This window comes from Zingiber officinale, chromosome 9B (assembly GCF_018446385.1).
Source record: "Zingiber officinale cultivar Zhangliang chromosome 9B, Zo_v1.1, whole genome shotgun sequence".
Taxonomy (NCBI): Eukaryota; Viridiplantae; Streptophyta; class Magnoliopsida; order Zingiberales; family Zingiberaceae; genus Zingiber; species Zingiber officinale.
Window position 1 is genome coordinate 4,079,651 of NC_056003.1, and position 23,729 is coordinate 4,103,379.

General features: G+C 36.8%; 3 protein-coding genes across 3 annotated transcripts; all 3 read right to left on the reverse strand.

Annotated features, from left to right (window-relative positions):
• Window positions 1–1,490: 1,490 nt before the first annotated feature.
• LOC122024348 (WEB family protein At5g55860-like) lies at window positions 1,491–5,759 on the reverse strand. The gene is made up of 3 exons (XM_042582962.1): window positions 5,565–5,759; window positions 4,019–4,196; window positions 1,491–3,462 (listed from the first exon to the last, which is right to left on the reverse strand). The coding sequence occupies exons 2-3, from the start codon at window positions 4,169–4,171 to the stop codon at window positions 1,696–1,698; spliced, it is 1,920 nt and encodes a 639-aa protein (XP_042438896.1). The 5' UTR covers window positions 4,172–4,196; window positions 5,565–5,759; the 3' UTR covers window positions 1,491–1,695.
• Window positions 5,760–7,039: 1,280 nt separating this feature from the next.
• On the reverse strand, window positions 7,040–10,838 carry LOC122023881 (protein NRT1/ PTR FAMILY 8.3-like). Its single transcript, XM_042582294.1, has 5 exons — window positions 10,638–10,838; window positions 9,480–9,585; window positions 9,101–9,318; window positions 8,457–9,004; window positions 7,040–8,017 (listed from the first exon to the last, which is right to left on the reverse strand). The coding sequence occupies exons 1-5, from the start codon at window positions 10,695–10,697 to the stop codon at window positions 7,210–7,212; spliced, it is 1,740 nt and encodes a 579-aa protein (XP_042438228.1). The 5' UTR covers window positions 10,698–10,838; the 3' UTR covers window positions 7,040–7,209.
• Window positions 10,839–11,357: 519 nt separating this feature from the next.
• Window positions 11,358–22,201, reverse strand: LOC122024682 (ER lumen protein-retaining receptor-like). The gene is made up of 7 exons (XM_042583354.1): window positions 21,920–22,201; window positions 20,105–20,370; window positions 14,547–14,662; window positions 12,781–12,854; window positions 11,893–11,956; window positions 11,766–11,811; window positions 11,358–11,665 (listed from the first exon to the last, which is right to left on the reverse strand). The coding sequence occupies exons 1-6, from the start codon at window positions 22,008–22,010 to the stop codon at window positions 11,775–11,777; spliced, it is 648 nt and encodes a 215-aa protein (XP_042439288.1). The 5' UTR covers window positions 22,011–22,201; the 3' UTR covers window positions 11,358–11,665; window positions 11,766–11,774.
• Window positions 22,202–23,729: the final 1,528 nt, after the last annotated feature.

Below are 23,729 nucleotides of genomic sequence, written 5' to 3' on the forward strand. Positions count from 1 at the left end.
ATAATTTACCCCCTTATATTAAAAAAATAACACTTAGCCCCTATGTTTTAAAAAAAAGAAAAAAAATAATAAATAACTAAAATAACCCTTATTTTATTGAAAAGCATGCTATAATGTAATACTTCATTATAACAATTTTGGTTCCAAAGGCTAGTAGCCGTCCGTGATTTACCTCTTCCGTGTTGGCCTTGGGACGAGTTGGCAGGGGCGCTGGGAGCGAGCGTATTCACCTTTTTTTTTGCCACCAATTATAATAATTTTGGTTTATAAGGAATACTTCATTGTCACACCAACACTTCATTACTGTTTTATTGTATGTTACATTTGATAATGAGAAAGAGATTTTTAATTATGAACTTTATTCCATCTTTATTTGATTTTGGTTCATTAATTTAAAATTTTGGTTTTTTTTATCTGGTAAGGGTAGTGGAATGAGTTTTTTAATAGTCATTTCTTTTAGAGTTGCTGCTTATCTATTATTTATACTGGTGCATGTATAAATTTTGTGAGAACTTTTTTAGGGACAAGTGAAAATTTTGACCTATACATCAATCAAGTTTGGTTAAGATTAAGCTTTCAACGATTATGTGAGATTTTTTATTTTTACTTTTTTTTTTTCTAAAAAACTAAGGTTACATTGAATAAAGATATTTCAATTAGAATAATTTTAACATTTAGAATAGTAAAGGAATAATTTTGATCATTTATTATTTTTTTTTCTTTAAAGCATAGGGACTAAATGTCATTTTTTAAATACAGGGGGAAACTATTTTTGGATGAAAAATAAAAAGGGGCTTAAAGTTATTTAGCCATAATTTAACATTTAAATAGCAAAGTAAGGGTTATTTTGATCATTTATTATTTTTTATCTTTTTTTTTAAACATAGGAGGGTTAAGTGTCATTTTTTAAATATAGGAGGGTAAATTGTTTTTGGAAGGAAAACATAAGGGGGTTTAAAGTTATTTAGCCTAATATATATTTTTATAATATATAATATATAAATTTATTTATTAAAAAAAATTAAGTTCCAGCCCATAATTAAAAATTGAGCTCAAGCTCACTCTACATGCTCAAATAAATTAAAGCTCGAGTCAAATTAATATAAATCGAGTCGAACTAAACTCGAGCTCAGCCCTAACACTGGTGTCAAAAAGGAGCCAAAACTTGGTTTGAGTCCAACTTATTTTTTCATTAAAATTAAAAAAAAAACAGAAAAGTATAGAAAATTTTAATTCCCTAAATTTTTATCTTTTATTTTAAAATTCTTAAATTTATGAATTAGTCAGCTGGGTCATCTGCCGACTGGACCTACAGATTAAGCTTTCCCGCAAACATTTTTTTTTTAAAAGAATATTTATTTATCAGTAAATAAATCAGTTGACAAATTTCAGCAGACAAAGACATCGAATCAAACCAAAGTCCATCAGAAATTGCTCCCTTTATAAACCTTTTCAAAAGAAAATTCGCCAAGCGCGCTGCCAACCATCCCTTTGGACAATCACTACATTAAAAATGGCGCAGAGTCGTAACCGCAAAAAGACTTCAACAGTGATGAGCTTGTAGCAACGGAGGCTGAACATGAATCCACAATTCACAACTGACCCAAGAGCAAATCATTCACACCTATACAGCTCTCGGAACGTCTAAAAAGTGGGCTACTGAATCATACAAGCGGAGGTTGCGTAGCACAAGGATCATACGTGCTTCTTGCATGGAGGATAGTCCAGAGAGCTGCCATCAATTTGGCTCTTCTTCCTGTGGAATATGCTGCTGAGGTTTTGGAAGAGTGACTTTCTCGAGGAGGATTGTTTCGAGACCTTGCGGCTTCCATGAGTCTTCTCTAATGTCTTCACATTCTGCACCATTGATTTCAGTGGCAATGTCTCTGTTGAAATCTGTGTTTCGGCCAGTATCATTGAGGCAGTCTCAGCGACCCTCTTCAGTTCCTTCTCGTGCCACTTCTTCAGCTCTCCTTCGACAGCCTTCTTCGCAGCCTCAGCGATCTCTGCCCTCTTCAGTGCCTCCTCCGTGGCAGTCTCCATGTCCTCTATCTCCTTCCTAGCTGCATCAAGTTTCTTAATTGCTTCAGTCTCGTTTGCACGCACAACTTCCACCTGGGCTAATGCTGCAGCAACTTTGATCTCTGTCAGTTTCTCGGACTCTTCCGCTTTCCTGGTTAATGCCTCGTACTCTTCTTTTGAGATTGTTACGTTAGCTCCAGACTCAGAAGCTGATGCCTGAGCAACATTTGTTTTCAAAGATAGCTTTTTGATGAGATCAAGGGCTCTTGTCTCTGCTGCTTTTGCTTCTTCAGCGCTCTTCAAGGCAACCTGTAACTTCTCCTCTGTCTCGACCAAAAAAGTTTGAGTTACCTTCGCTTCACCCCTTTGCTCTTCAACAGTCTTCTCAATTTCTTCTGCTTCCTGCAATGCAGTCAGCGATTCAGAAGATAGCTGCTGTAGAGCGGACACTAAATCGTCAGATGCTAAAGTAGCTTTTGATTCTGCAATCACAGCTGCCTCAAGCTCAGCTTTGCAATTCTGAAGTTTGACGTGAAGGTTACTAACAACAGATTCAGTTTCTGCATCTTTCTCTTTGAGTTCTGCATGCTCTTCCTGTACAGCTTCCAACTCAAGCTTTAGTGACTCCACTAAACTCCTTAGTGAACTCTCTTCTTCAACAAGTTTCTGAAGCATCCCTTTAGCTCCATCAAGCTCGGAAGTCAATGTTGTAACAAACCCCGAAGCTGAAATCCGGGCATCTTCTAATTCCTTTTGTACAGCTTCAATCTCGGCATTAGTTTCAGCCAGTTTAGCCTCAAGGTTCTTATTAACCTCGGGATCAAACTCTTTCTTCAAAGATGCCAATTTCTTTTCAGCTCCCTCCAGAGCTTGTTTGTAGGATTTTGGGGTGGCATCTTTCTCCATTCGAATTTTTAACTCTTGTCGAGCTTGATTAGTAGCAAGCTTCACGTGCGTGAGTGAATCCTGAGCAGCTGAAATCTCTTTCGAAAGCTCAGCAACCCTATTAGTGTTGGCATCAAAAGACTTCTTTGCCTGATCTTCTTGCTGAATGGCATTGAGCTTCACCTCCATGGACGCATCAAATTCTCTCTTAACCGTTCTAAGTTCTTGCTTTGCTGCATCAAGCTCTGCAATGGCAACTGCATATTGCTCCCTTGCATTGTCAAATTCCTGTTCCTTGCCACTATTATTGCCAATACTCTCAACAGAATTCGCATCTTCAAGTTTCTTGGTTTGACTTTTTGCATCCTCTGTTGCTTTTAAAGCTGATTCATTTATCTCATTTAGTTTCTTGGTCAGTTCCTCGACAGTTCTTTTAGCACCCTCCAATTCAACAAGCGCTTGGATCCTAGTTGTTTCAGCATTGTGAAGTTGTTCCTTGTACTTGTTAAGCTCTTTTTTAGCCAAGTCAAGCTGGGTCTCCTTAGTTAAAGCTCTCTGTTAAATGATGAAAAAGGTCAACCCACAATATCTGCAAGAAAACAATCGACTACTGTCCATACACAAACTAGACTACAACTGTCCATATACAAACTAGATTACTATAACTTATATATCCAAATAGCATCATGACAAAATAAAAAATCTAGCTTCGCCAAGAGAGAGCCCTTAACAACAGCATTGTAACTAAATTACAAAATCTAGTTACTAAATGTATAATGCCAATGATACAATAACTTCTTGAACAATCCTTTATGACCCTATGTGGAGAAATACTCTTAGAGATCTAGCATTTTTCAGATTAAAGTCAAAGGTTAGCAGCTAAAACATACATCCAACAGCTTATGGAGAATTCAAATGTACAGTTGGAGATAATTTTACAATAACAAGGACGAAGAACAGCTGTGGGCAACGTTTGTATATTATATGAAATCACAGAGACCACTTCATCATCTTCAACATTGTTTATGTTTGGTATGATCTTCAAAACGTTCAATGCCATTTAGAAAAACAAACATACTGAACCTAAATAGAATACAAATGGAAAGTATACCTCGATAGGTGGAGCCTTCGGCTTTCTCACTGTCGATGTGAATGCTACCTCACCAAAGAGGCTGACAGCAGCTTTGACAGATTGAAAAGGAGCTCTTGTGTCTATCTCAGCTTTGTGTGCATCAATGCAAGCTTGTTGAACTTGTGTTCCCATGCCAGTTATCTTAACTTATGACAGCCTGCACAATGGTCAAAAAGGAATTAAATTTCCAGATTAGTATAAAAAAGGGCGTTCCTAAGAGACTCAACCATGAACAGTCTAAAATTCACTCAAGTACGCAAATTTGGCTAGAAGAATTCTGTGCTAGAATAAATAATAAGAGTCTCACAATGATTATTCATTTTACAGATGAATTATCCTACTTGGGTTATATATACGTGATGGTATTCTTTAATAACTAAATATATGTTTTGCTCTTAGCTTGATATCAGAGTCATAAACCAATGCCAGCAAGCTGAAGGAATGTTGATGAGTGTGTCCTCGCCTCAGTCACGCCTCAACATTCATAGTTCATAGTGCTTCTAGAGGTATACAAGGTGTCTTCTCCCAGCTGCCTAGCTATTGTGGTATGAAATGAGTTGCATTTTCCCACACCATTTAGGAAGCAACTAAGAGCATTCAAATACACGTCCGTGCAACTCATAATAAGTTCAAAATATCAGTATGAGTTCATAAACATGGTGAAGCAACAAAATTGCAAATTAATATGGCGAATGGTGGCAATAATATCTTTATCATAACGAAGAAAAATAGCACTGGTATATTAACTAAAAAGTCTAAATGGAAAAAAGATTAAGTAGATGGAAAGCAATATATTGCAATGGAGCAGTGAGACAAATCGCATATTAGCAATTTCTTAGAAAGTTTAGACTGATTAATGAAATGTATACATTGCTGCTCGGTAGAAGTTTCAACAATCAACAAACAAATTGTGCCTGTCTCCCAGTGAAAGGAGAGATTTCAAAGGCTTTCTACAAATAATTACAGGTAAAGAAAATGTGCGTTCATTGAGTACAGACCTGAAGAGCCAAAGTTGAGAGATTTTATGGGTACAAGGAATTAAAAAAAAAAAAAAACTACCCTTATAATAGATACCAACAAAAAAAAAAGATTAATGTCATTTCCACGAAGTGTTCTTTGTGTTGTTGTTGTTGTCCTCCTGCAGCCAGATAAACATCGGAAAGAACAAATAATTTTTCAGAAAAGTATTAGTTTTTTTTTCTTATCCGGAATTTTTTGCAAGTTGATGAATAAGATATCATTCCATGTTTCACGAGCAAACATCGCAAACTCTCTTTTCACCAAAAACGTTACTTGATTTGACAAGATCACGAAACGAAAGCAGCTAAACTCGAAATAAATTCATCATCTTTCCATCGGATAAGCTGGCCAACCAAACAGACAACGCAAAATGAAGCGACTAAGCATGAGGAAAACGGTAAAAGCGTCACAAAATCAAAAGAATGCCAGACCCGGAAGAGGATCCCAACCGAGGATCAGATCATTCCATGAGTTAGAAACGTAAGAAGGAGATCAGAGAGCAAACCCTGGTAGCTAATCGGCGCGGGGAGACGACACGCGATCGGGATAGCAGACGGGGACGAAAGGAAGCACGCATGCGCCAGGTCGAGGGAAGACCAGAGTCCGGCGGCGTCACGGGGAAAAGGATCCGCGTGAGTCGCCGGAGGGATGGAGGGAAGAGAGCGAAGTGGCAGGGCCAGGTGGTAAAAGAGCGAAAGAGGACAAAGGCAAGAAAGCGAACTTGCGGTAAAGCGGGTCCGTCGGGACGTACGTTTAAATTTAATCACAAAAAACCTGAAAAGCAAAAATTCACGATCGCTGTCACGACGGAGTCAGCGACGAATAATCGATTTGGTTTTAATTGGACAGCATGGTGTTCCTATTTCACAAGACACGAAACACCGGTCAAATTTAATTGAATACCTTTGCCAAATATAAATCTATTATATATATCTTATATACATGTATCCGGTTCTTAATCATCAAAATAAATTAAAAAGTGTAGATGAATTTCAACGAATGGCTCAGTGTCGATGCCATAAAAGATTTTTGTAATCATCAAAATAAACTAAAAAGCTTAGATGAATATTAACGAATAACTAAGTGTCATAAGTAATTAGGATTCCTTGTATGTAATGTGTTCTAGGTAAAATTTAAACCCTCACGTGATTCAGAATTAAATGAACCAAACCGTTCATGAGTTGTTCAGAGTTCGATTTGATAAAAAATTCATTTGAATTCGTTTATTTATCTTATCGAGTCGAGCTCGACAATTTTATCAAGCTGAGCACAAGCTTAAAGACATTCAGCTCATAAACTGACACACATGTCTGTTTATAGGCTCGTGAGTTCAAACTCGAGCTTGGCTCGTTTAAAGGACTCGAGAACAAGTTCATTTATAAGCTCGTGAACTCGAACTTGAGCTTGGCTCGATTAAAGGGCTCGCGAGCATGTTCAATGATGTGTTGAGTTTAGAAGTTTAATATAGTAATTTGAAATATTTAATGATGTGTTGAATTTATATTATTTTAGTTATTAAATTTGTTAAATATTTATTCAAATAAATTTTCGAACTTACTTAATAAGTTGTAAAACAAGTTCTAAAACAAGCCAAAAAACAAGCTCAAGCTCGCTTAACGAGTTAGATTCATTAACTATGATAATCAAATTAATAACGAACCGAGTTCGAACTATTCGTGAATTTGATAATTCCAAAACGAGTTGAGCTCAAACCTTGTGATAAAAACTCGATTCGAGCTCGAGCCGAAATATAACTTAAACAAATCGAACCAAGGCAAACAATATTAGACTCAAGTTCAGCTCGGTTCGGCTCGTTACACACGATAGTGGAACACGAAATATAAATTTATGAACTTGGAAGGATAGTAATTAAATTTTGGTCAAGACTTAATTTTATATTTCTTCTCTATAGTTGATATATGATAGTAAAAGTATATTTTGGTACTCATCAATAATCAAAATTTAAATGTCATAATCATATTAGATATCTAAAGAATATGGCATCACTTGAAAATAATTGAACAACAATCCATTCAACAATCAACATCCACATAACATGCCGTCTCAGTTTTTCTTCTAGACGCGACATTCAATGATGATTAAAGAATTCGATGATACTTGCTCAAACAAATCCTTCGAAAACTTCATTCTCAGTATTCTTCTATGACCTGCTTCAGCCTGTAGTTCCTGGCAACAAAAGCATAAATGCAGAAATTTATTGTGCAGATTCCTGCAAGACCGTAGAAGAAGTAATCAAGGTGCCCCTTGTTCAGATCATCTGGGATCCACCCAGGATTTCCGTCGCTTGCTGTAGCAGCAGAAACGACTGTGACTATGAAAGAGCTCAAGTAATTTCCCAGTGCAGTTGAGAGCAAGGCGAATGCTGTGCAGATGCTCCGCATGCTATCGGGTGCCTGTGCATAGAAGAACTCGAGCTGCGTGATGTAATTGAAGACCTCCGAACCTGAGATAATAAAGTACTGGGGAAATTGCCACCCTATGCTTATCAGGTGACCATGCTTCACACTCTTCAGTCTAATTGTTTCGATAAATCCAGCTGTTAGCATGGCTATGATCATCGTAAAACGGCCAATTCCCATTCTCTGCAGATTAGTAAGTCCAGCTCCATTTGAAGTGAACCTCTCAACTACTGGGGATATAACCCTGATGTAAATGAAAACCCAGATCATGACACACATCACTCCGAAGGAGGAAAGTGATGCAGGGGGGATGGTGAAGGATCCAATCCTTGTGTTCATTGCATTACCCTGTTGGATGAAAGTGCTATTCATTTGAGTGCATGCTGCAGTATACACAACACTTGTTGCCCAGATTGGTAGCATCCGCAGAAGTATCTTCAGCTCCTCCACTTGAGTTACAGTGCAAATGGTCCATGAACTCTGGGCACAATCACTGCTTCTCTCCAGATTTGAAATAGTAGCTGCCTTGTCAAAGAATCTGAAAACACAAGCTCAGAAATAGTTAACTACAACTACATGAGAATGCTTATCCAATTGCAGTTCAAAGAGAAGATCAAATTTTAAAACGCCCTGTGCTAATTCCACAACTTAGCCACTTCATAAACACAGCAGTCGAATGATATGATTATAACTCAATGCAGTCCACATGATTAATTGTTCAAAACTGGATTCGAGCAACAACTGAAATAGGCTAAACATGTGCAGCTACAAATAAGTATCCATATACTTTCTCATTAAGCAGAAATAGGGTAATAGACTTAGTGAAGACATAGGCAAAATGCCTTTTGGATAACTGGTAATTTCTTTGAATTTTGATTGAAAAAGAAACGATATGGTACTTCAATGAATGCATTGATTTATTTGATAACTGGTTAAATGACTTTCTGATCCAGATGCAAAATCTGCCAACATAATACCTGAATTCGTCAGTATGTGCCAATCGCCTCTTGCACGATTTCTCTTGGTTTACCACGTAAAGTAAATTAGGGTCGGTTGGAGTTTCCACGTGCATCTTCCTTACAGTAGCTACAATAACCTGAAGAAGACTCTTCAAAGGACTGCCAGTTGGCATCGTTAACTTGTATGTTGAAGTTCCAAGTAAAAAGCCTCCAGAAGCTATAACCATGCAAAATGTTGAAATCCCAAATCCAATTGCCCAGCTGACATTTTGTTGTATCCAAACTATGAAAGTACCAGAAAAGAGCAATCCTAACATGGAACATACATAAAAATAACTGAAGAAGGATACTTTCTTTCTCATTTCTATCGGTTTCTCCTCATTAAATTGGTCTGCACCAAAGGGCAGCAAGGCTGCTCTGGTTCCACCAGTCCCAAAGGCAATAACATATAACCCAGAAAAGAACACAAACGTTTGGAATGCAGTTGCAGGTTGACATGAATTTCCATCACATGAAGGAGGTGTTAATGATGGAATAGTGGCAGATAAAGTAACAATCACCAACCCCTGCAGACATTAGAAAGCAAAACCATAGCATTATTATGATAACTAACAAGTATTTCAAGAACATTTAGTGAAATGTTTTGAGTGTAGTTTACATACAAGTAGGTACAATATGATGGATATTACAATTGTCCTGTAATTTCCAAAATAGGTGTCAGCGAGGAGGCCACCAAGCAGTGGTGTGAAATATGTAGTTCCACCCCAAAAGGAAACATTTGCAGCACTTGAAGAAATAGGCCAATGAAGGACAGAACCAAGATACAAAACTAAGTTTATGCCAATGCCATTGAAAGCAATACCTTCCAGGAATGAAAATGCTGCAACATCAACATAGCATATTACTAACGTTCAAGTATTTAGGAATATATGATTGTTCAATTAATTTTTATAGGATGTACTACCAGATATTGTTAGTATCCGTTCTTGATAAGACAAAGGCTATCACATAAAGTATGAGAAAAATATAATCAATACTTACCTAAGATTATTGGTGGTGCCTTGGAGATAGAAGTTACACTTTGTGGCTCAGATCTTTGATCGATCTCCTCAGAACCATTGTCTTCAAAATGCCTTGATGATTGGCTCTGCAATGAGTGTCCAGGTAACTAGTAAGTAATGAACTAGTATCTCGTTTTGCCAGTCCATACGAGATCATCATACTTCTAGAATCTAGTCACAGTAAAAGCACTCCAAATACTATTGCGTGATATTTTGTTTAACTTTTCAAATATACATAAAGGGAAACAATGATGTAGCTAGGATTGCCCGAGTTAGATCAGTATCGGCAATAGTCTGTCTCATTTTGTTTTCAAAAAACAATCATCATCTCACAAAACTGAGAAGGTTTTTAAAAAGGAGAGATTTAAAGCAATTAACTAGAAATTAGTTAGATTAGATTAGAAAATTGACACAACTCACTAAAATTTGGTTAAATTGAGAATTGAAATGATGAAACCGTGTTAATTTGGTCAAAGTGAGATGGCTTTGAAGAACTTGATCAATCTATCCTTTCCTTCAATCCCACTTGATTTTTATAGAACTCATAGGAAGGAGAGAGAATCTATGCTTCCTTCATGAACTTGGTTATCCTTGCCACAACTCTAAGATTCACGATAAGATAAAGGAACAATGGCTTATAGAACTTCAAAGGAAGGAGAGAAAATCTTTACTGCACTTGTAAAATTAGTCATCCTCACAACAACTCAAGGTGCGCCAATCAAGGAACAATGGTTTACCCCGTAAAAATTATCCACAAAAAAAGGTAAACCTCACGAATCTACGCATGTAAAAACAAGAAATTCCGCCCAAATGCCCATTGAGATAGATGTTCTGCAGATCGAGCAACTGAGGTTTTAAAAAAGGAAAAATAAGGGAAAGAGACTACAGATGAAGCAAAAGTGCAGGAAAAATACAGAAATTTCAACCATGGAATGGACTTATTAACCCTAGACGGCAAAGGGTTCTTAGGAACCCACTAGCGAATTTACCAACCTATAAGAACAAGTAAAACAAAACAAATTCAAGTTCCTTCAGAGGTCGGAACAAGATTTAATTGCTAAATCGCCATCTTTATTCATGATGAGCATGAACAAAACGACAATGAAAAAAGCGGTAGGAAAGGAGATCTGAGAGCCACCTTATCCAGCAGAGGACTTCTTTCGCCACTTTCCAAAGAAACTCCATCATCGTTCTCCATGGATTTGAAGCTAGCCAAGGAGGACGGTTAAAGCCCCTCCAGCTGCGGATTTTCCAATGAGAAGTTCGACATGGTGGAAACTCGATTTGAAGGAATGGTTCGAAGTCAAACTGCGATGTGAGTTGTTGGAAGGTAAAATGTAACTTCTTTTCATTTAGTATCTTAAGTAATCAGCACGTGATAAAGGAGAAAATTAATAAGCTTTCACAATCACACTGACCGGGAGTTTATTTACTAAATGAGAATCATCTTATATTATTAAGCTCGATCTCTAAGGTGTTAATTAAATTTTTTTTTCATCTTTCTTTTTCTCAATTAATATATATATTTATCAAATTTTATATCACTTAATTTAAGATATTTATTGATTATCTAAATATATATGGCATCTTCAATTTTTTTCTCGACAGATACTATTTCACCACTTTTTTATCTCATCCATCATCATATATTCACATAATATTTCACCATCATATATTCACGTATTTAATTTAACAAACACTCTCACATTTCTCATCTTCTATTTCTCATCTTCTACTTATGTGATCCCTTCATAGCCCACAAAAAACTAGTTAGTTAAATTTTAAAATAATTAATTATTAAAATTTTAAAATTTATATTATTTTGAAAATATAAGAATAAGAATACTAAGATAGCTCATGTCAAAACGAGTGTCAATGGCATAGTATTGTTGTTGTGGATGCTAATGGCCTGTGAAATATGATATTATAATCATATTAGAACAACCTGTAGTTGATATTATTTGTTCAAGTACATTCAATTAGTCGATTAAAAAAAAAGATATCATTGGCCCACGAAGCAGTCATCTAGTTCATCAAATGAAGAAATCCGGCTGAGCAACAGACACTTGTGATTAGTTGTGCTGGAATTTGTTGAACTAGGAACTGCTATTACGATCCAGAAGTGAGCAAGAAACAACTTTCTCAAGGCAGAATCGGATGCTCAACCTGAAGTAATTGAATTTGATTAAGAATTAGAAGTCATCGTATTGGAACTGCCATAGCTCAACCTGAAGTCATCACCAACCAGAGAGAACAATCACTGTACCTTTATCTGTCAAGCAGGAAGCTTGAATTTTTCTCGATTCTTCCAACTGTTGATTACAAAACAGCAAACTGTAAGTATATTTTTACAGTGCAGTAGCTCAATTTAAAGCACACGAGGAGGTGATTACCTCATTATGTAGTAGTAAAAGAAATCGGCATAAAGAGCCGTTTGAACCAGTCCAGATAGCCAAGCTGCAGTAAGGGGATATATGTCCATCAGTTATATAGACTATAGAACAAATTATCAGTAGACGTCCTGTTTGGCTCGTTACTTTGCATGCCTTAATGTTCAATGGAATAAGAGAAAGGAAGACTCAATCAAATATGATGGTAGAGAACACAACGACTAGAGATAAATAAATAAATCTTTTAAGACCCCATGTTGAATAGGTATACCATACTTCAAAACATGGAAAATCAAAGTACGCATCTATGTGTACTTTTTAAATCACTTCTTCAAGCATTTATCAGATTTTTTTATGAAATAAAAAAGATTGCTGGAGGAAAAAAGAAGCATAGTTATTGAGCGGTCTGATGCTGATAATTCGATTAGTATTCTGAGGTTAAGGCATGGCATGATAATAGAGCTGAGAAGAAGAGTCGAATTGATGTATAACAAAAGCAACTGAATGGTCGTGTGTGATCACGACAAGACTGTATTTAGATTGGACAAGTATCTGAATCAACTTATGCTGACACGAATAGATATCAGGATGAGCTAATTTCCTTGAAGTTCTTTGCTATTTATTTCACGGGATTTTTGGAACAAGGTTGGACAACACAATGAGAATTCAATTAACAGTCTAAAGCAAGAGAACTCCCATCAAGCATCAAACATTCCATCTGATATCAGGTAAGTTCATCAAGATATGTAGAACCTTTAGATTAACAAAACAAAATAGTTGTTGGAAAGGGAAAACAGTTTTACGTTTTATTTTGAATAAAAAGGATTGAAGTGGCCAAAGCACGCTCAATAAATTTTATTAAGAAAATAGTTTAACTAGATAAGTACTCACGTATCCAGCGAAACTGGTGGTTCTCAGTGAAGAATCGATACATCCAATTCAACAAGTACAACGCCCTATAAGCCCTAAGATAGGAAGAAACATCATTAAACAAAGCAAAGGAAATCAAGTAATAAAAATATCCTGACATGATATGTAATATAACTAGAAGTAAACAAAATAATGAAGCAAGCATATGATAAAGCATAAGAGAAAAAATGCAGGATGAGTGTCAGCTATGGAGAAATCATGTTTAAAAACATTAAAGTTTAAGCAGGATTTCTTTTACTTGGAATGTACATACAGAGAGCTAGAATAGTGAATCAGATGGGGTCATATACATGCAAACTTGCCCTAGACGGCTAGACATCGAGAAAATATTTCCCAGGATGACATTTCACACCATGTTTGCAGCGACCTCTTGGATTTCCACACCATAGAAATGTCAACACATGGCATCGAGAATCTGATGTGGTAGTAGGATCAGATTTTTTTTTTTCCCGAGTGAACTTGATGAATAAAGTTGACTCTGGAAAAACTTATATTCCAGAATTTACAAGATATGGCTACAAGATCCAAAGGAAGAATTAGAAGGAAAGTGAAAGTATACTGTACATGCAATGAGAGGAAATGCAAAGTAGGATGTCCTCAGCAATTGGACACGCCTTATACATATTTTAAAAACTGTTAAGCACCTCTGCGACTTCTCAGCATGACACATACAGATTGCAATACACATCTATCCTCATATTTTTTGAATGTACATTTTTATCCTCTTTGAACGAATCATCTCAGTTATTAGATGATATTGGCAATATATATCCCATATTTAACCCTTATTTTCTTGAAACATACTTTTTTACCCTCTTTAGATAGCTATAAAAATTATAAATTACCTCTCAGTAATTTTAATTCTCAATTTGACTCTAATAAAATTAGATGTGCACCCTTGATATTATTTAGTTTCATTTTCTCTCTTACAAAATTATAAGTGCTTTAAAAAAATTCCAAATTTTAACTATAACAATATTACATATTTGGCAAACAGATTTTTAGATTTTACCCGCTTTAACTCTTCAATAATAATGCAAAATTATAGATTGCTTCTCAACAATATTTATTTCAAGTTTTTTATTTCTTTTTAATAGATATGGTTCAGGATGGACAAGCCTGATAGGGTCTGTGGGGTTGTATGGACAATCAGATCGATTGGATTGGGTAGTCTCATGACTCCATCAATCCAGTCAATCAAGCAGCGCAGGTTGGACAAACAGATTGGTTGACCCTGTTAAACCAACCGAGGTGTTGTATGAAACAATCAGACCAGATGACTCGATCATGCCGATAGGGCCTAATGGAACAATCAAGCTGGGCAGACTGAACAGACTAGTACAAGCTTATGTCTTGAGAAGTATGTTTTGCAAATTATATAAAATTCACGTTGTTCATTTTTACTCTTTCAAATACATTCAGGCCTTCAAATCACACATTAACTTTGGTCTTCAGCCCTATCCCATATTGATATCCTTGACCCTATCTGTAACAGATAACAGGTAGGATCTATGATTCCTATTGTTTTCTGATCATCTAATAGCAACTTAAATGAGATGTTATCGTCTCAAAAATTTTAAGTGCTTAGTCAGTTGTGCCCAATAGGCCTGAGGCCCAATTTTTTAATTAGCCTAGTAATTTGGACAATGTGTCTTTGTGTTCTCAAGCTCAGTAAAATCATATAGATATAAAACTGATGCTGAATAACCAAAGAGATTAGAACATACCCAAGAAAGAAAACATAGTTTCCTGTCAAATTGTCTATGTTTCTTGACCTTTGCAACAAAACCAATTGCGGTAAGATTGCAACAGCTTCAAGATAAATTGAGAATGTCCATAAAATCTATTCACACACAAAAACCAATTTAAGTTAAAAATTCAGCAATTTTCAATAATGCATAATAATGCAAGGTCTGTGGTAAGGTTGCTAGCATCTTCAAGAGAATTTGACAATATCCATAAAACCCACCCGAGAACAAAATTAATTTTAAAATTACATGCTTTGAGACCATGGATGCAAAGTTTCAAGTTTCAGTGTGGACATATATATCAACCACTAGATACCGCATGCCAACTGTTATTTACTATTACAATAACACAGTTAGGAGGTAAAACAAACTCCAAGCACTTTACAGTCAGTTTGACAATCATTTTCTCTTTCTTTCAGTGATTTTCTTTATGATAAGCACCAGCAAATAGGCATGTGTATATTGTTCAGTATACCAGCCTTACTAGTACCACCTGGCTAGTCAAAAAAAAAAAAAAAATGGAACCAGTACTGCACATGAATAAAAAATTTCTTCAATTACATTGTAACCTGAACAACTTGTTATATTTACTATAAATTGTATTGAAAGAACATACTGTTGCAATTCTAAATTATAAATTTATGAGATGGCTATGGTGAATAAGATCAGAAGAAGAATGTAAACAAAGAGTAAACTCTTTAAAAAGTTCATAATTTCAGTGACAATGATCAGCTTAATTCACATCCTGTGACAATTGTACAGCATAGCTAAAGGATCCTAGAAATTCACTTAGATAGTGTGTAAGATCCGACAATTAAATAATAAGTGTTATTAGAGAAATAACCTTATTGGATTCTTTAGAAATTTTTCAGGATTTAATCGGAGGCCTATGATATGTTTTGAGGAGACAGATCTATTGGTCTCAGAGGAGTCCTATATGGAATAACCATCAAGTGGGAGGTGATTGAAAAATTAACTTAGGGTTATATTGATTAAACCCTGTATTAAATCTTGCCACAGTGACCTAGCTCCCTTTAAACGCCGCTTCTCCTCTACTCCTTCCCTGATGGCTTTGTTCATCGCGTCTCTGCCCCTGATGTCGCCAATTCTTGACCGTGCCGGCGTTGTCCAAGCCATCACCGGTCGAGCCTCCTTTCTCCTCCACAGATTGCCCGAGCCCGCCCCGCCACTGTCTTCCTCACTGAGTCACTTCCTTTGTGCATGCGGGTCTTCAGCCAAGAGGGGAACTCGTGCCCTAGCTCCGATCCGTCAACGCTTTCCCTCTCATGAGCTTCCTTCTTCCCTTGCAGCCCGACGCTGGCTATCCGAGCCCTATCGCTGACGCCGCTGGCCAACAAGTGAGACCTCTCCTTTTGTTGGCGTTGTCGAAAGGAGATTGGTTTCAATCTATACATCATTGAATGGCGATTGGTGTTGGTCGTTGTTTGTCATGCTCCTCTCTTTCCTCCGATCACCCAGCCGTCGCTGTCCTCCTCTTTACTGGATCGGCATCATGGTAGCCCTGGATCCTTCACTATGCAGCTACAGATCTGGATTTGGGTAAGTGTGTAGATTTGGATTAATGACGGATGGAATCCTATCTTGGTTGTTTCATTGGATCGATACCATTTCTTGGAATTTGAATTGTTATTTAGTAAACCTAGATCTGGTTCTTAGATTTTGTTATGGAGATTAATGGGGGAGTAATACCGGTCCGAATTTGGTTTATATGGCAGATTTGGAGTTCTTGATTTGCGGTGGCTATCCTTCTTCGGCCAAGGATTTAAAGAAGGCGGTTATTAAGGTTAATTTCATGGTTCAACAATGATTTGATCAATAAATGTATTAATATCAGATTTGGAGTGTGTTATTATGTGATGGTTTGGTTAATTAGATGGGTGATGGGAAAGACAATTTTGATGAGTGTGATGATTAGTGGTAATTGATTGTGGAATATGGATGATTATGTTATTGTTGAGATGTAATTGAGTTTATATTTGGATGGTGGATTAATTAGGGTTATTTAATTCATTTTGGTGGTGGAATGCTCAAGGATACTTAAATCTAATGTAGTTGTGATTAATTATCATCCTATTGGTTCATTATGCTTGTAGTTGATACATGGATTAAATGATGGTGTAAAAGGGAATCATTAACTGATTGGGATTGTTATGATTGATTAGTGAGAATTAAGTAATTGATCGGTGGATTAAGGATGAATTTATCATCTAATTGGATTTGGATCATTAGGTGGAATTAACATAGTTACCTAATCGAATTAAGATTTGAGTTTTGGGTTTAGCTAGTTGTTGTATATGTGATTAGTTAAATTGTACATCATGTGATTTGAAGAACGTTAATTCGAGACGAGCGTCTCGACGTGAGATTGGTTTATCACGATCGACAAATAAAGGTGGGTACTTCCTGCTTTGTCTCTTTAGTACTTTGACCTTGGTGCATGAGCTATATATTTGGATAGTTGTTGTATTTACCTTGACTCTACTCGTATTTTTCCTGAGTTTGATACTTATCCACTCAATCTTTGGATAATCGATTCGATGTCTATTCAGTCTCTCGTTGTCATCTATGATATTTAGCAGATACTAGATACCATGCTTATTTGCTTTGATTGTTGTTTATTCACATACCTTATTAAGCATGCTGGTGTAGCATACATAATTTCTGTTTATATATATCATGACTGTTGCATCTTGCGCATCATATCATTGCATGCATGTCAACGGCAAATTCTCCTTTGTGGTCGAGGGAGTCGTTGATCAGGGTCGCACACTCGGCCACTCATGGGTAGTGGTAGCTGGAGTGTGGCGCTTGTCCTGTAATGCTCCCACTCGGTCACTCATGAGTAGTGGCGGCTGGAGATGCGAGCAACAAGGACCCCCATTGCTACGTAGCTAGTTAGCTACTATGCGCCTGTCCACTCGGTCACTCGAGAGTAGTGGCGGCTGGAGTGTTGTACAGTTGTCATTTATCCGGCCTTTCGACCATATAGGGGTCATGATGCAAAGAGGTAAGCGGGGTGATCATCCGTACATACGCTTTTGTTGTTATACTTGTTTAAGCTGATATGCATACAAATATTGAGATATATACCTGTGTATGTGTTTAGGGCGTACTTATTGGTAATATGTATATACCTCACATGTTACCCTTGTAGTTATGATCAGTACTGTAGTAGATCTATATTACTCCTGACTTTCTATTACTAGCCTAGGATATGATTTCAGGTATGAACATTTATTATGATATCATGATAGTATCTGTTATTTTCCCTATGAGACTGTATTCCTTTGTATCTCTAGTTCTTTATTATGTTCATGCACTATCTGTCTATTACCCGCTGAGTCTCAGCACTCACCACCCCATAAACTGATTTTTTTCCGCCAGGGAACAGGTAAAGGAGTTAGGAGTAGCTTGAAGATCCTGTCCACCAGTCCCATGTCACGAGCAATTTTTCTGTTATTACTTCCGGTTGTATTATTGGCTTTGGACTTATTCATGTATATGTATCTTTTGTATGGAGTTTAGTTTTGTGGTTTCTGTATTTGTGTTGATGTGGTTTGTTGTTGTTGTGTCAAGCCAGACGCAGTTAGTTGTTTTGTGATTTTGTATTGGTTATTTTGTGACTTCTGTTGTGTTTTGTTCCAGCCGTGTGTGCTGCTTATTATACAACTACGTGATTATGTTCTTTTTGTTCCAGTTATGTGGGTTGTGTATATAACTGCATGGTTGTGTTTTATATCCAGCCGTGTGAGCTGTTGATGGCTTGTGAGTAGCCTTAGGACCAAGGTTTAAAATTTCGACCCGTGCTGAGGTTTCGATCCTGGACCGAAACGATACAGTTTCGGTACCGTATCGTGCTGTGCCGATATAATTTCAGTATTTTTTAAATATAAAATATATTAATTAAAAAATAAAATTTTTAACATAAATATTTAAAAAATAAACAAGATAAAAAATAATCTTTTAAAAAAGAAAAAGATATGAAAATAGATACATAAAAATTTTATTATATTTTTTAAATTAAAATAAATGAAATATAAAATTAATTAGATAATTTTATTAGGGTTTAATAAAGTCTCTTTAGATTATCTCCACTATAACTAGGAGTTGATTAAAAAAATTAACCTAAGTTTAATTAAAAAAAAATCTGAAATCCGTCACCACTCACGAGCCCGCACGACTTCGGTGCTGTCACAGGATTGTGCGACTATCCATGGCCGTAGGGATTGCATGACTCCTTCGGTGCGACCACGTTGGTCGTGCAACCCCTCTGCAGTGAGCGCAGGGTCGCACGATGCCTCCACAGCGGCAGCGGAAGGGTTGTGACCTCTCCGCTACTGTTGCAGGGTCGAGCGACCCCTCTGCTGTGACCACGGGGTCGCACAACACATCACATCTGTCGTGGGTCTGATGCCGGGGTCGTGCCAATGTCGGTCGCCGAACGGAAAGAGACGTTTCGCCCATTTCGCCCGTTTCGGCACGACACTTTAAACCATGCTTAGGGCAACGTATACTGGTTTCATTTGTCACTACTACAGAGGAAGTGTTGTCCGATTTTTGTCAGACAACCTTACCCTCGGGACGTGACATAATGATTGCTCAGATTAAACATGGCAGAAAAAACCTTAATTGAACCAAGAATTACTATTAGAACAAATAAAATTCAGTCAGTCAACGGTTCAATACAGAAGAAGCATAGTATTCGACAAACTCATCATTTTTGTAACAGGTGAACAATAAGGTCATATGCTGTCTGGTACGGATTGACACTTGAAATCATGGGAAAGTGTAAAATCAACATAATGGCATTGGCTATTGAGATCCCATAAACAATCTGAAATGAAGATTTGTCAAATCCTTCGATTTTAGATGGATTAAAGTCTGAACACATTTTAATCAAATCAACATTATCTTGATATACAATTCTAGACAATATGTTTTCTTTGATCTCTAAGTTGTTGATACAAATGAACAAGGTTTGAATACAGCACAGGAAAGTTCCTAACAAAGTTACAAGATGCATCACAAAGGTCAAATACCAACCTGGCTACAATATTAAAGAAAAGCACTAGGCGATAATAATTCAAAGTTAAATATGACACTGATATGTTCACAGACTAAAATAACACCCAGACAAAAACAAAACTAAAATCAAAATGTTATGAACGCATGCACATTGAATTAGGTGGAATTTTTTGAATGGGCAATTAACAAATAAGGTGATAAAAAAGAGGATAGTTAAGAATTGAATTCCAGATTCTGGAACATTAGGCACATAATATTATAAAATTGTTTACAAGAGGTTACATGACGGCGATAATGGCAGACCACATTGAAATTACAATTAAAACATCATAAAAATTATTGTAAACTGGAATAATGGAAACTTTTGTGTACAGAAGAACATCAAGCAACAAGTTATGAACAATTGCAGAAAATCTATCAATCAGAAAAAACATGCTCAGAGCTCTACAATCTGTCACATAGCAAAAGCAGCTTCCAATAGAAGGAATTACCTCGATGATGGTAAACGAATGATGTATCAGAAGAGCCAACACAAAACATGGTACCAAGAGGAAAAAATGCTGGAAAGTATCTTCATTCTTGTTGTATGTCTGCCTAACAACTTTATGGTATCGCATATACCAAACTATGCAAATGGAGGTGCCAAGGAATACAACTTTCATCATAGAGTTATAGAGTGAATAATACTTTGTGAACAAGTCAAGATATCGTGCGATGAATATGATGACATACAACTCTTGAGTCTTAAGTGATATGCCTGAAAAGAAGGTACACATCAGAAACAAACCATCATTGAACAATAACAGATTACAATAAGTTAGAAGGGTTCAAAAAAAGATGGGAAAAAATAGATTCATAAAATAACAACAGTCACAAGTAAAGACAGAAATAGCTAGCATTATACGTTTTACACATACATACAAGTTGGACAATGAGATTGTCTCAGCTAAAAATTGAAGAATGACTTTGGAAAGAAAAGGAAGCAATGTCATTGATATAATAAGATCAAATTGTAAAAGAATTTCAGTGAATGAATTACAGTTTTATTAACTGACTGCAAGTGTATGAATTTTTAAAAAAATCCAGTAAATTAATTACAGATTGTCAACTATATGTAAGTGTATGAATTTCACATCAATACAAAATGAATAAGCAGGACATTGATTCATATAAATTATTTACCATTGGTTGTGTTCACATATGCATGTAATTAAACCATATTTTAAATTTGATTGGTACCAATGACTTAGTTGGACATCCTAAAGAATAGCAATATGTGAGTGCATATGCATATGTGTACGTAATAAGGTGAAAGTGAGACACAATACATCCATACGAATGGATCTGCTTTTTGGAATAAGACACAGCACATTATCAAATGTTTCTCACCTTGTGCAATATTTTAATAAAAAACGCGTGGGCATGAGTTTTTATTTAAGCCAATACTTTCCTATTGCATGAATAGAGCGGAAAAACAAAATATCAGGTCAAAAAGTTTATTTTGTGCTCCTACATGCCAAGAAGAAACCCATAGCATGTGAAAACCCACTAGTAATTGAAAAGGAAACTTAGGATCTCAACAGATAAAGAAGAAAACATGCAGTCAAAAAACTTGATATTAAAACTGAAGATCGCATGCCACTGGAAGCTGCCATTTAACTTCCCTGATGAATGCTCAAAGACAGCAACATTCTTTCTCTCCAAGATGAGCACGGATAAACAAGAATTAAAACTTGTACTTTCTAGCACTCCAATTAAAAAAATAAAAATATTGCGAACGCATGATATCCAATGTTAACTTAAGTTGAGAGTTTGTTGGTTAATCAGTTAAAGTTAATTTCGAAATTAAGATGATGGTTAATACAGAGCAAGTCAAGGATTAAATAGTAGTCTCTTTAGTAACCTAGTCAATCGAACGCTTGATAGCTTAAGTTTCCGTCAACTTTTTTTTTCCTAGAACTTTAATTGCACCATATATCTATCAGGAAATCAAACAGCCGAAGTAGCTAACATACCATACAATTCTGAGTGTAGCACTTTGCTTCCAACACTGAATAATAACACAAGGTCAAGACGATTTCTCCTAACCTTATAACAACTCATTATGTATTTAAAAACAATAAATTTAATTTTGGCTTCCTCCATTTTGTGCTATATTCACCGTCTTACCATTGCAATTTTTATATGCTAGATGGGAAGTGTAGATGCTGAAAGAAAAATGGAGGGCAAAAAACAAGACGTAGAAAGATTACAATCCTATTGCAGTGAAAGAAAAGGGGAGGAGCGCAGATTGACGTTACTCGTACCGGCACAAGATTTCGTGGTCCGGATCTTGAGAAGGAGCAATATGATGCTGAAGAGATGGGTCATATCCCCCGCTAACCTGAACGCATTCATCTCTCTCTCTCTCTCTCTCTCTCTAGTGATTGTACCTTCAACCAAGAACTCCACCACTCGCGAACGAAGACAGCGACGGAAGTAATCTGAGCTTCGCCACCGATTCCGCGGCTATGACCTAAGCGAGCTAGGCGGAGGCTGCGTTCGGATCCCGTGCACGGATCGGGTGACTCGGACCTGAATCGAATGCGATACCCGGAAGAGCATTTTTGGTTGCAATAGAAAACAAGGGTCCACCGTCTCCACGTGGCAGGCTCTGGTCTACACGTAACGTGTTCTGGGGACAAAACGTTCTTGATAGATAAAGCTTTATGATTACTTTTCTTTAGGAAATTTACTAAAAGGTACGTAAGGTAAAATTGTCATATGATCCCTGATCTTATATTTCTGAAAAGATGTTCGGTCTTAGAAAAATATTTTATTACTCACCAAAATAAATTATAAAGTTACTTACATACAATTTAAAAGTCTAACATGTCTTAACTGTAAATTCTAAATATTTTTTTAAACAGATGTATTTATAGGGCATTCCATATATATAATTGTTGAGAATGTTGAAAATATATTTTTTTAATTATTTTTATAAGAATGATATAGGTAACTAATTTACATAGCGAATTCCCTCCACGACTGATATGGTAGTGGTCAAGTACACGTCAGTAAAAAAAAAAAAAAAAAAAAAAATATCTTACTCGCTGGCTTTCTCTTTCTCTTTTTCCTCCCCTGTCGTATTTCTCATTCTCCTTCGCGTTCTTCATTCCTCTCCCATCTCTTCTCCCTTGCTGACTTCCTCTTTCGCTCTTCTCCTCTTCTGCCTTATCGCTCCTCCTTCTTCTTCTTGTTCTTCATCCATCTCTCGACGCTCCTCCCGTTAGCGAGCGATCCTCCCGTCAGTGAGCTAACCCAATGAAGAAATCAAAGCCCTCCATTTAGGGCCAACCTAGCTCTAAATTAGCCATGCCTCATTTTTCTTCTTCCCTCTCCCTTCCAAGAAATCGAAGCTTGAAATTTCTTTGCCCTAATTTCTCATCCCTACCAGGTGAGAACAATTTGTGCTCCATTTTTTTTAAGCCCCAATCCTAAAGTTGTTTATTATTTTTGTTGAATCATGCCCTATTTTTTTCCCAACCCCAAGCACCCACATCAGTTGAGGAAGAAGAAGGAGAGGGAGAAGGCGAACATTGCAAAAGGTAGAACCGCCACCTTAGTAGCCCCCTGGGTCCGACCCCACAGATATCCAGAGGGGATAAATCATGGTTAAGCTGGGCAGGAGGGGTGACTGGGGGTCGAGTGGAATTTAAAGCGCAACAGACCGAGGTTTTACGCCCGTGTGCAACTGGCGACCCTTGAACCTCCGTTGTAAGCGTCAGGCACCCTTCAGCCCGTGGGGGCAAAGGAGAAGGAGAAAGAGCACATGAAGAAGAAGGAGAAGGAGAGATGCGACAAGGGAGGAAAAAGAGAAAGAGGAAGTCAGCGAGTGAGATCTTCTTCTTTTTTTGCTGACGTGGACTTGACCATGTACGTTGCCACATCAGTTGTGGTGGAAATTCGCTACCCATATCATTTATCTATGATGAATATGATAATACTATTCAATGTTAAAAAAATTCCGCTTCATTATTTAGCAGCATGCTCGCCTTAATAGGGTTGAAAATGAACCAAGCGTTCGTGAACAAGCTTGGTGTTCGGTTTGGTAAGAGCTTGTTTATGTTCATTCAA

Excerpts from the sequence above, each read along its gene's own strand:
- LOC122024348 (XM_042582962.1), bottom strand. The coding sequence starts at position 4,171 with ATGGGAACACAAGTTCAACAAGCTTGCATTGATGCACACAAAGCTGAG. Across the intron at positions 3,463-4,018 it reads CGAAGGCTCCACCTATCGAG|AGAGCTTTAACTAAGGAGAC; the intron begins GTATACTTTCCA and ends ATCATTTAACAG.
- LOC122023881 (XM_042582294.1), bottom strand. The coding sequence starts at position 10,697 with ATGGAGAACGATGATGGAGTTTCTTTGGAAAGTGGCGAAAGAAGTCCT. Across the intron at positions 9,586-10,637 it reads GAAGTCCTCTGCTGGATAAG|AGCCAATCATCAAGGCATTT; the intron begins GTGGCTCTCAGA and ends CACTCATTGCAG. Across the intron at positions 9,319-9,479 it reads GGCACCACCAATAATCTTAG|CATTTTCATTCCTGGAAGGT; the intron begins GTAAGTATTGAT and ends TTGATGTTGCAG.
- LOC122024682 (XM_042583354.1), bottom strand. The coding sequence starts at position 22,010 with ATGAATGCGTTCAGGTTAGCGGGGGATATGACCCATCTCTTCAGCATC. Across the intron at positions 20,371-21,919 it reads GACCACGAAATCTTGTGCCG|GCATATCACTTAAGACTCAA; the intron begins GTACGAGTAACG and ends CCTTCTTTTCAG. Across the intron at positions 14,663-20,104 it reads ATTCGTTTACCATCATCGAG|ATTTTATGGACATTCTCAAT; the intron begins GTAATTCCTTCT and ends GTGTGTGAATAG.